At 42.9% G+C, this 12,563-nt stretch overlaps 1 protein-coding gene across 6 annotated transcripts in view; it reads right to left on the reverse strand.

The window, feature by feature from the left end:
* Positions 1–12,563, reverse strand: part of TEAD1 (TEA domain family member 1 (SV40 transcriptional enhancer factor)) — a 104,271-nt gene that overhangs the window by 35,028 nt on the left and 56,680 nt on the right. For 2 of the 6 annotated variants that reach the window (XM_010563774.1, XM_010563778.1), the window contains exons 2-3: positions 9,164–9,228; positions 6,202–6,264 (exon numbers count right to left, since the gene is read on the reverse strand). In XM_010563774.1, coding sequence (XP_010562076.1) covers positions 6,202–6,264; positions 9,164–9,228 — 128 coding nt within the window. Of the gene's footprint in view, positions 1–6,201; positions 6,265–6,352; positions 6,416–9,163; positions 9,229–12,563 lie in introns of all 6 variants that reach the window. The other 4 variants (XM_010563777.1, XM_010563775.1, XM_010563776.1 and 1 more) reach the window with 3 other exon arrangements.

The raw sequence follows: 12,563 nt of genomic DNA on the forward strand, positions 1-12,563 counted from the left end.
GCCTATGCTTCTATAAGCAGGCAGACTCTATAGTCTCCAAAAACAAATTGGAAAAGCACGTTTTAAAGCTATTTATTTAAATTGAAATATTAGCGTGCCTGCAACTTAAAAAAACAAGTATCTGTTGGGGTGTTTTTCCACTGTAATGGAGAGCGCTTGTAACCAGGAGGGAATGAGTCTTTCTACCTATCACTGCAACGCAGCCACTTCTGGGATGAAACTTGGTAACTGATTAATAACACACAATGGTATTACATCACAGTTTAGGCAGCAAGAGAAGTAATATATCCAATTAAAACGGCAGGGGTAATTTAAACAGGCAGATTACAGTAATTACCCAGGTTGGAATTTGGCCAGGACAAATGGGTTAACACCCCTACTCTAAACAGGAACGTTGTGGGATTTTTAATGACTGCAAATAGTTAAGACTTTGATTTCCTATCTTATCCAAGAGAGAAAGGGTTTGGTTTTGCTCTCACTTGTGCTGCTGCGTAAAACTAGAAGAAATCCTTTTGGGTCAATGAGGTTTACGCTGATGTATGTAAAGTAAAAGTTTGTCCCAGCGTGCTGCAGTCCCGTGCTGAGGTTCGGCAGAGGCTTGGGGGGACAGTATCTCCTACTGAATCGTTAAATCCTGCTGGAGCTTAAGGTATTTGTTGGATAGGTCCCATCTGGCCCTGACCTGGCTTGACCCTACTTAATTTATGAGCTCTGATGGGATTGCTGCTGCCCAGGAATGACACTGTAGTAAGTAACAGACTGCACTCTTACGACTGCTGCCTTCCCCTCCCTTTATAAAAGTCTTCTGTGCTGTGGTACGTAATTAATAATGAATGTTACCGAGGTGGATTTAGAGTACAATCAGGGGAAATTTGGTCTAGTTCCACTAAACCCCTAAAATATCATCACTGTAATGGAGATCAGGATCTACCTCATGGTTCAGCTGGCTGCTTCTGGCTGCAGTTGCAAACACTTTGGTTTTGGAAGGTGTAAGCAGTAAGAATCTAATGCAAGGAGACTATATAACTTTTAATGAATCAGGCCCTTGAGGTTTACTTTTCACCCATTAGTTTTGGAATGCAAAATACATAGTTAAATTAGATAATAATAATTCCCCAGTATCATCCAATTATAAAACTTAATATCTATAAAAGCCCCACATGAAACAGGAGTTCAACATGACAAGCACAAAAGGATTTGTGCTTGACTTTCTTTTAATACAACATAAACAGAAGAATAATTCAATCAATCAGTTCAAACAAGTTCTACAGCAAAAAATAAAAACTGTTATCCTAGAATGATAAATGGGCCTTTGAATACCATGTTATCTATGACTTTGGGAGAAAAAATTCTAAGACAGTATGAGGAAAAGTAAGCACAACAGAACACAGTATTAATTCAAGAAGCCCTATACCTGTACCAATATTTTAAAATACAAAACTTTCCTTGTAAGGGGAAAAAAAAATGACATAAGAGAAGAAACAACAATTTGCTGACAAAATGGATATGACAGTAACACTAACATAAAATAGATTCCTAATAAGCAATTTTGCAGATGTTATTTCTGTTCAGATCTTGTATTGATTCAAATAACCTTTGCAATAATTAGCTGTAGCTCAAAAAAGATAAACAAATCATGAAAATATACAATTGTTCTGGACAAAAGATAGAGAGCACTTCACTGTTTCTAGCCCTGATCTCCAATTTGCTTATTATTAGAGAAGACAGGAGTAAATACAAAAGCTGGCTATTTCAGCCAGGCAATAGCTAATGCCAAGAAGAGAATGCGCATTCAAAGCTGTCCCAACTTGCTGCCTAATGAGTAGCAATTAATCCATCTTATTGTATTTCAAAATGCTGAAGACTCCATTCACATCAAAGGAAATTTTTCAAGGCTTTTATCATTGTTCATTTAAAAAGTATAGAGCTATCTTTAGCATTTTATAATTGACAACAATATTTTCTTTTTATCCCTCAATGCGGAATGTAGAATAATGGATTTTAAAACATGTAATACATGTGAACTGTAGGCATTTTAATGTTTCTTTTTGTCTCTGTCTAATTAATCTTGCACTATGAAAAAATATCTGAAATGAAAGTCTAAGATAGATGTATATCCTGCTGTGAAGACCTTTACTCTCTATTTATGCAAAACTTCCAATCCATCTTTCCTCCTGAATGGACAGAAGTGACTTTGGCTCCCTGTCAGTGCAAAGGTGGGACATGATGCAACCTAACACTATGGACTGGTGTATTTGACACAGAAATACAACATTAGAGCGTAAAAATTCTGCTTTGCCTCCTCCAGTCTCTGCCTGAGAGGAAACGTCATGAAGAGCAGGCGCCTTTCAGATCTGTCTCCAAGAACAGCTTTAGCTCAGCCTCTCTTTCCATTTTCATGAGATGAAATTTCTCTAACTTCAGGAAGATTTTCATAACCTCAGAAAATTAAGATTAAAATCTCTAAAATAGGAGTATTTTCCTGCTGTAACAAGAATTAAAATGTACAACGTCCCTGGAAGGGCTGATGAGACATTGTCTACTGGTGGTCTTGAGATGCAGCAATAGCATTTATGGGCAAAACTTCTCTTTCTTGCTGGCTAAGGACCCATCCGTCCAGAGCGACTGTAGGCACTTATCATCAAAGAAAAGGGACTTTGCTGGACCAGGCAGACTTTATGGCACATAGGTGAGATTTCAGTCTATTAGGTAAGCTTCAGTAATACTCTATCCAATGCCATGGGTGCAGATAGCTCTGAAATCCTTCCATCCATTTGGATTTTTGCAGAAGACAAACACAAGAAGATTCACCCAAGTCCTCTCCTGACCATGAGCAGGATTCAGACCAAGGTGAGACAGAAAGATCTCTTGGTATAAAACAAACTCAGCAGGTACTTAGGGAACAAGAGTTATTTGTTATACCCTTCGTCAAAGTAAGAGACTAGGAACTGAGGTCAACAGGACCGATCGGCCACATCCCAAAAGATTGATAAGAAAAGGCGTTACAAAGAAAACCGCTAGCAATGAATGTCAGCTGGGGGACAAGAGTCTCCGCGCCATGCCCCTGCAATCTTCAAGAGCCTGCCTGTGATTATTTCAGCTAAAGCAGTGCTGGCACACAGGGAAAGACCAGCTTCTCTGCAATATCCTGCCCCGTGTACACGTGGGAGGCAGGCAGAGAGGGTGTCTGGTGGCAAAGAGAAGGAAACACGGGAGATGGAGATGGCCTTGGGTCAGAGCTGACTGAACTCGTAGCTGTGGACTGGCATGAGGGATCTCTGCATTAATCCACAGAGTGCTTTCCCCTCATGCTGTAGGTAGGAAACTTGACATCAGATGCATGTGGGTCTTTTAAGTAGTAACTGCTCCCCTGGATGCCACCAGTCACAGGTTTTACAGAGCAATTGAAAGCGCCAGCTCATTGTTAAAAGGGTGAGATTGTCCCAGGGTGGAAGCAGTGCCTCCCTTGGCCGTCATCTTCTTCGTGGTCACCCCTTCGCCAGGAAACGCGGGCAGCACCCGCTCCAGGAGAACAACGGCCAGAGGAGGCTGATGGGGCAGTCCAGGCCGCTGCCAAAATAGCCCCTGTTGAAACAACGGGCACGAGTAGATGCCAAAATGTATTCGCCTTGTCTTCCTTTCACATCAGCGATGTCCTTTCCAGGCAGTTTTCAAAGGACACTACACCGTACAGATGGTTCAGCACAGGAATAAGAAAAACGAGCAGTAGCGCTAACAAAATGTCTGGAGGAGCGAGGTTCCATCTTGGGTCCAAAACCAGTGGCTTCTCTCACTTCCAGGGAGCAATTGCAGCTCCCCAGCAGGAAAAGCGAGGACGCTCTTTCTCATACAGGCCGCTCCCTTTCAGCACCTTCTTGCATCAAAGTTTCATCTCTTCCGTGTGGGGAGACAAAGGTCTGTGGGAGGCTGCAAGTTCTCCGGAAGGGGCCTGTGCAAGGGGGCAGATGTCGTGCCGTGGCACCTCGCTCGCTGACGCCAAGAACGGCAAGAAAAAGAGGAGGGAGATATGGGGAGAGCCCGGCTCCTCCGACCTTCCTGGGCACCCCTCAGGCCGGGGCCCAGCCACCGGGGCTGCGTTGGGGCTCCTGGGGAGCTAATCCTGGGGGCAGGAGGAGCAGACTGGGACCCGCTGGCCAGCAAGACCCGCTGGGGAAGGGCTGGGGCAGCTCCTGCTGTCAGCGGTGCCCGGAGGGCAGCAAGGCCAGGGGCCTTGTCACCTTTGTCACCAGCGTGCACTCTGTCCTCGCCACGGAGCTGTAGAGAGTCGAAGAAAATGTCCCTGCGGAGTGTTGGGGGCACGGAGGTGGGGGACTCTTCCTGAAGCAATCAATTCCTTGCACCGAAATGGCAGGTCCCCCACCTTCTACTTGGCTCTGGGGGAGCTGCAACCCACTGACGGGTGGGAAGGGGCAGCAAGGCCTGAAGCCCTTACAAAATATTTTGTTGCCCTAACAGATCTTTCCTCCTTCCAACGACTCCTTAAAATGAAAAATCCCTCTGGATCTCTATTTACTGCAAATGGCATCTAGGCTAGAGGTCTCAAATATTATTAGGGTTTAGCTAGCTTCTTTTTTCTTTGGAAAGCTTCAGTAAAAATCAGACAGCAGGTGCAGTACTTAAAAATATTTTTTGCTCTGTAAGTGTCTTCATAATTTTAAGCTAATTTGGGCATTTGGAAAGGGAAATATTTTACAACAGTAAATCCAATATTTTTGTTAGGCTCCTAGGCCTGTGTTTTGGTATCTAAGTGGGCTTCCAGGTTTTTGTAGCCCTGAGTGTTCACCAGTCCTATAAACCTCCAAGAGCTGCTGGTGCTGAGCACCTCTGAAAGTAAGGCCACCTATTTACATACTTAATTTTAGGCATCAAGGATCGACAATTTAAGCTTAAAATGCTACATATCTCTGTATTATTGCACCCTCGGTTAAAAAGCAGTATGTTTAAGTTGTCTTAGTTGTTCTTTATGAACCCCAACTGCTCAGCCAGTGCAGCTAAAAAGCCAGCCACCAACAGCCATACAAGCTTGCCAGCATGCTGCCCACTGCGGACGAAAAACCCAGTGCTTCTGTCAAGGAGGCCTGTTACAAAGCCAGGCTGTTATTTATACGCTGCAGTTCCAGGATCGTGGTAAGCATCCGCAGTGCTCACCGCTTAGTATTGTGAAATTACTTTCTGAAACAATTTGCTTTTCAACTAGAACAAAAACGTGATTCGTTCTCATCTGGAGAAAAAAAAAAAAATCAACAAAAAGAAAAAAGGAGGGAAGTAAAAGATTTACAAGTTCCTTCGCGTTTTATTAAAAAGAAAAAAATCAACAGCAAAAACTGCAAAACCCCCTCTTCCACTTTTAAGTAATGTGAAAACAAAACAAAAAGGGTCCCAAGATCTCTGCTGGAAAACTTGAAAAAACAAGCAATCCAAGAAACCCCTATTAAGCATTTCCAAGAGTTTCTTTTTAGCCTTAGAATATATTTTATGGAAAGCAGGGAAAACGGGGACATGTACAATTCATCACGTCAGATTAAGCAAACATACTTAATATTCCCTGAACAGGACTCTGACTGACGCTCTCCAAAGATTAAATGTCAATATTTTACTTTAAAAAATAAAATTTCAGGGAATCTTGTAAATAGTACGTAACTTGAGGTGATACTAGACTGTACTCTAGAAACACCTTATAGTTAAAGCAATCTTGATAAGCTGTGCTCTCTGCACTTGGAATAAATGATCTGTTTTAAGTATTCTTGATAGCATTTCAAAAGCACAGACAAAAAACATTTGGGAATGGAAAACAATTACCACAATTACCCCTCTGGAAAAAGCAAAAAAGAAAAAGCATCTACACAACTGCACAAAAACCCAGTGTATTTAAATACACTCCTAGCACTCAAACGTTAAAAAAAAAAAATAATAAAATAGACTAACGGGTTAAAAATCAGGTTTAGGTGCCGAGCTGTTACAAAGAGTAGTTCACTTTGCATTTGGACAGTGTTAAAACGATGTTTTTAATGTGGATGCTAGTGCAGAAACCGGAGATTAAACACAAAGAGACGCAGACAGCTACCACATGCAGGAAAACGAGGTTACAGGCACGGCAGCACCAGGCGCTCGCCCATCACCGCGGGGAGGAGGAAGGGACAGGCATAGCAACCACAAGCCCAAAAGCAGAAAAGCGCATACCTTCAGCTTGGAATGAAAATCACGAGATTTCCTTCTGGCAAGAACCTGAATGTGACTAGACACCTGCAGGGTAGGGGAAGGGAGGAAACAAAGGAAAAGCCTGTAACCATGGAGATGAAAAGCCCCCTACAACTGGGCAAGCCAAACGTACCTTAATGGCGGCTTGAATTTCTCGAACTTTCTTTCTTGCTAAGACCTGTATGTGACTAGACACCTACATTGTTCAGGTTTATAGGGAAAAAAAAAAACAACAAACAAAAGAAAAACAAAAAGCAAATCAAATTTAAAATGTCTATTTTTTTCTTTAAAAAAAAAAAAACTTTTCTGAGGGGAGGAAGTTATTTGCATCTTCAGTAAGCTCTGCTGTTAAAGTTACCACATTCCCAGCCAGATACCAAGCTCTCAGCACTGAGGCTTAACAATACAGGTCATCACTGCAGTGACTCAATTAAGGAAAAAAAAAAAAGAAAAAAAGAAGTGTAACCCACCAGGTTGTACATTCAGCTACAAGATAGAAGACACAGTTCGCAGTTGGATGCAGCCCACGTGCTTTGGTACGATCCCATCTGTGGCCAGGCCCTGTGCTCTTGCCCAGGGAGCCGACAGGATTTCTACCCCATCTGCTGGGGAGGCAGATGCCCACTCTGACCATTTGCCACTAGGCTCGAGACATAACTTGGCACCAAGAAGTTTTATCCATTATTTATTGTGTTCTGCAGCTCCAATGAGGAGCCTCATGCTGCGTTTTGACCCCACTGAAATGCTTTAAATTCTGGCACAAACAATAAAATACTGGCACAACACAGGTCCCTGAACCTGTGCTGGCTTCTTCATTAATCTCAGCTTCAAGTCTGCCCACAAAACATTCATGTAAGTGGGGACCAGTAACTTGACATCAGCTTGAGTCATGTCCAGGTTTGGCCCATCGTGATTACATTTTGGTTAGAAATTTGTGTAAATCCAGTCCTGCACTAGACCAGTTATTGGTCAGAAGTTGTTGCCTGTGCAGTGAAGGGTCTGGGCCCAGATTCACATTGCTGTTTACTCAGGCACATACTTAAATCCATGCTATTGATGATGAGGGTTTAATGATGCTGCCCAGCATCGCTCGGTAGTGCTCAGCATCCTATAGGTCTCTGTGTGAAGGTTGCAAACCTGCAGCAATGGTAAAAACTGCTAAAGAGAAATGTCTTATTCTTGTTTGACCCAGGGCATACCATATCAGGTGTTGTACATTTTTCCTAAGTTAGTTACAATTAACAAAGCTTGATTTCCTCCCTCTATAAGACTGTTTCATGACAATAGTACCAAAAAGCCTGTATTTTTAGTAGGGAGGCAAACAGTAATGCATAAATGAGCACAGCCCCTGAAAGCCACCTTCAGAGACTTCCTCAGACTGCAGCTCAGGAACAAGTTTGCAGTAATTGAGAGTTATACTATTGCTTACTAAGCAATTTTGTAGTCAAACACATAGACCAAGTTTTCACATGTGTTCATTTGTTTTGCTTTCAGTGGGATATTAGTGGTGTTAAAGGTTATAGAAGAAGCGCAATCGTAATGTTTAATTGCTCCAGCTGAAACTCAAAAATAACGACAATCAAACTTTTCTAAACACAAGGTCTAAAGGGATTTATGAATCGCTATAGAGGGGTGTACGAGTATGGAGGCAGAACACTGCCATATGTAAGCCATCACAGCCCTCTTGGTTTCACCACAGCTCTACCAGCACATGCTGGCCAAGGATGTAGCCCCAAGGTCTGCATTTTGACTTCTGATGCAATTTTAAGATCCCAGTGTTACCCACGATTCTTGGAGCTTGCATGGGCATAGCAGGGCAGAACTTCGGACTTTGTCTTTTGTTTCAGATTTCTTTGCCAATCTTTTGTTTGTTCCTTCTCCATGTGCTGCAGTTTCTCTCCTTTCTCATGTCTTTTTTCATCCCTCGTACATATGTTTTCTTCTTAACTGACAAAGGACACAACCCAGCGCAAAATATCACCCAGTTCAAAGTGCTTTAAATCTGAGCGCTGGCAGCAGGCCATCTTTGTGTGTGCCGACTCAGTGTCACCTTTCCCAGCACTACAAAACACACGTAGCATGCAAGTGTACGAGTCTCTGCCTTCCCCTTTGTCACGCACATGGATGGGGAGAAGGGGAATCACGCACTTGACATTAGAGAAAGCGAGGGCACTCTGCGATTTGCAAAGCATTTTGAAAAAGTGCAAGGGTTTAGTAACCACTGCATAAACTATACAGAGCGTGTGCCTTCTGTGAGGCTGCTCATCACCGTGGATATTATAAATTAAAGGATTTAGTCATATGAGATAAGTTAATGGTTATGTGATAATCATCTGAAAAAGACTTAAGACTGGTTAGAGGTTTATTCTGACCCTTTGATGAATGAAATCTTACCACGGCCACAGACCAGGAGCCTGAAGGCTCTTAGGGGATTTTTTTATTATTTTTTCATCCTGTAGCAAGTACTGCCCGCGAGCTGAGAGCATGATTACGATCAGTCCTGCTAGATAGTTTTTATTTATTTACCTCTCATATCCAATGATCATCACCTCTATTACATAGGCAAATTAGCTGGACTTTTAGAAGTTCCATTATTCATCATCTCAAAATAATCATTATATTCTGTAATTGTCCTTATAGGAAAATAAGGCACAATACTTTATGCTTCTGCTTCAACTTTTGGAATTATTTTTTCTCCACATACGGAGGATAACAGCTTCATGTACACATAGGTTAACAAAAAATACATCCTCAAACCACCACTGAAATGATGCACAGCATAAAAAAACGGAGTTTTAAATATTTTCTAAACAGCTTGTATTTAATCTGAACAGTGAAGTCAATACATCATCTCATCAGAGCTGAAGCACAGACAGCCACTGCAGCCAAAATGCCATGTTTTGTCATTCACTGACATGCATACTTCCCCACTGGGTTATTTTACCTGCTTCCTGGTCCGTGTCTTCCCTGTTCTAAGTTTGATGTATCTGGCTATCAATTCATTCCTACCTGAAACAAAGAAAAAATCATCATAAGGGACAAGCAGCATCACATCCATAAACACCATCAAAATACCACATTTAAACATATGAGCTCCATGCGTATGAGGCTTATGTTTTCTTACACCTACTCCACTTTTCCTTTGCAAACTATTTATCAGTATTTCCCGTTGTTCATCGGTATTCTCTTCCCTCTCTTTAACAGACATCGTATGTGCCACACGAACTATGCAGAGGGCTACAGGTTCAGTGTTTTCCCACTGAAGTCCTGGAGCTGTTTGCAGGCAGAGAGGCACCTCCTTGGTCAGTGGCGGTGCCCAGGGTGATCTCTCCCTGGAGAACGCTGGCGGCTGACACAAGGTCTGGGCTCCTCCGGCTTTGCTTCTGACTGCGCCGGGTGGTGTTTGCCCCCCCTGCCCCCCCCGGACCCCCCCTGGGAGAAGCAGCTGCTCTTGAGAAGGTCGTGTGCCACCCGAGCCGAAGTGCCAGTGACCCAGATGTTATGGTTTCGCATCAGCTTTTCTCCAAGTTTTAACTCTACGAGGAGGACAGCAAAATCTATCCTTCCTGCCAGGAAGCACTCTGCCTCCTCCACTGATGGAAATCACTGTCTCAGTTCAGCAGGTTATCAATCATACCCCTAACTCTACGCACAAGAGTGGTCACCCTGCGCTGCCTAAGTTCCTGCTGCAGTGGGACCAATCAACACGGTGGTTTGTTATTCAGAGCTCTATTTCTCTTGGAAATGTATAGTATTTCCAAGTTTCTAAAGTGGCTATTTGACTCTTCTTCAGTCACACATTATGCTACCTAATACAAACTAACATTTTCTTTCCAAATAATTTCCTTCCTAAATATTGCTGACATGGAAGATAACACAGTTTTATGTGGTGCCCTGTTTATTTTCACTGCGTATTATGTTACTTCTCCATGAGTTGTAATAACTTAAATATACTCGTTCAACAAGTCCTAAGTTATGGAGTTATTTGCATTCAGCACAGGGGATAAGCAGCCTGTGTGTAGAAAATGAGAAAACTGATTTAGCATCAAGCTGAAAATGGGGAGGTTAAGAAAATAACTTGTCACCCACCAAGTTATTTTAAAGTGGATGAGCACATATCTGGGGAGTGCAGAAAGTTATCATATCAGCCAGGGACTCAAAGTCTTTCAGTTTGACGTTGTGGGGGAGAGATGGGGAAGTTTTGAAGTAGCCTGCCTATGTCTGAAGGGCATTTGTTGACTGGAAGATTGAACACAGTTAGTCAAACTAGACCTTCATTTTCCTTTTTTCTTCTGTCTCCCCCTCTGAGCCTTATTTTACACCCTTTGCATCAAATGTCTCATGGTTCCTGTCTCTTCCATGGATTGTTTGCTAAATGGGTGCTAGAATATGCAATACCAATGTACTTCAGAGTAGAGCTGTGTTTTCTCCGATTCCCTTTTTGTTTTGGTCTGGACTGTGTACCAGGTTTCCCGCAACGTGCCACTATAATGGCGACATGAGGTTTGTAACTCTTCAGCAGGTCTCTTCAGGACAAACTTTTCTGCAAATATTTCTGCACACAAATGAGGGATTTCCGTATGCAAACAGAGCAGCTAGTTACCTAATTTCATGCAAAGACCTTGTCTTTTGGCTGGACAGAAGTTCTGCAGCCTGTTGTGCCCACAAGGTACTTGCCATTTGCAGTGAACAAGAGCCTTTGTGTTCATGGGGTGAGCCAGGGAATGCTCAGACTTTGTATCTCTCTATTCTCATGTTCTTTCTCATAATCCAAACAGTTCACTTCAAATATGGAGAATTAGTTTTCATAGCGGTGGCTGTCCCCCTATGTCCTTATGCTGTAACAGCAGCTACCTCATAGTGATAGGACTGCAAATTCACTTGCAGGTGCTGGGCATGGACAGAAATGGAGCTGCACTGCTCTTCATTAATATTAGATGGAAAAGTTCTACAGTGGAAAAGTATCACACAGTTTGGGAAAAGGAACCGACAGAGAGGTTGAGAGCCTGAGGCCACGGCAATGAGAAGGGAGAGGAAAAGGTATACAACGATGGCACATCATACTAAATGTGCTTTGGACAAGAGTTGTCCAAAACCTTCTTGCTTGGTACTTTTCATGCCTCTGCAGTGTCCCTTTAATGAGTACTAGGCTAGCAGACAGTAGAGAGGTTCACAAAAATTAAAAGCAAAACAGGAAGATGCATTTCAGCACCTGCCACTGGGGAGCCCAAAGGGGTGGTGGCCTGCAAGAGCAGCCCTCTGCGATCCGGTGAGAATCAGAGATCACCATATTCCTGCAATCACTGGTATGATAGGTGGTATGAACATTTTCATATTTCTAAATGCACATTTTGATTTAATTGGGGAATGTCCCCCCTCCAGAAAGTACCTTCTTTGCATATCTTTAAGTATGTGCATACATTAAGCACCCAGAATAGTTTTTTGGTGCAAAAAGCATTGTCAGGTTGTCCTTAGCAGCAGCCGGTGAGTCTGCATGGTCAACGACTCTATAAGGTGATGTGAAGGATGCGTTGCCATCTCTTGTCCCTCTGTCTGTACTGAAGGTGTTTCCGATACACAGTCACAGGGCAAGCCACTCCAGCCATCCCTTGCCCATTAAGGCAGTCCTATGCAACCCTCTGCCGTAGCTGAGGAAGGAAGAGTTAAACCTTCTTACGGTTTCACAGTTTTCTTCCCAGTCAAGAGAGCTAAAAAACTATTTTTAAAGGAAAGCTCAGATTCTCAGGCAGCCACTTGACAGGAAAAGCAGCTTTATAAAAAACACCAAGCACTGAAAGTCTAGACTGTATTGTTCAAAATACCAGTCAAGTGCTGTCTCCAGTTGAGCCCCAGTCCACCCATGAAGTGCTTTAGCTTGAATCAAGGTGGGGTTTCTCTAGCTGCTATCTAGCCTGGCAGGGGTACGACTAACACGATTGTGGGTTTGCAAAGTGATTGCTTCCCCTTAAGGTGAAGTCTAGCTGGAGCCTAGCTTGAGAAGAGTCAACAGGGTGGAATAATTTGACTTAACTTACAGGGAGGAAGAACTCTACAAAGAACCATGCAAAGAGGCTGAGGCAACAGCCTTAGGTTTTCCTTAGGGCCACGTTTGCAACACAGCAAAGAAACGTGCATCGGGTTTAGCCAGAGCAGGAGATACTGTAGCCTCCTGAGGCTCACTAAATACCTTCTGCCCAGCCACAGTGATCTGAAAAGACATAAATTCTTTTCTTGGACTACCAAAAAGCCATAAACAGAAACATAAGCACTGCCTGACATATACAAGATAGACATCCCCTATTAAAAGTTTACAGCCTTTATGTTATCTACCAAACATTGGTGCT

This window comes from Haliaeetus leucocephalus, unplaced genomic scaffold, assembly GCF_000737465.1.
Source record: "Haliaeetus leucocephalus isolate CR32 unplaced genomic scaffold, Haliaeetus_leucocephalus-4.0 Scaffold173, whole genome shotgun sequence".
In the NCBI taxonomy this organism is placed as follows: Eukaryota; Metazoa; Chordata; class Aves; order Accipitriformes; family Accipitridae; genus Haliaeetus; species Haliaeetus leucocephalus.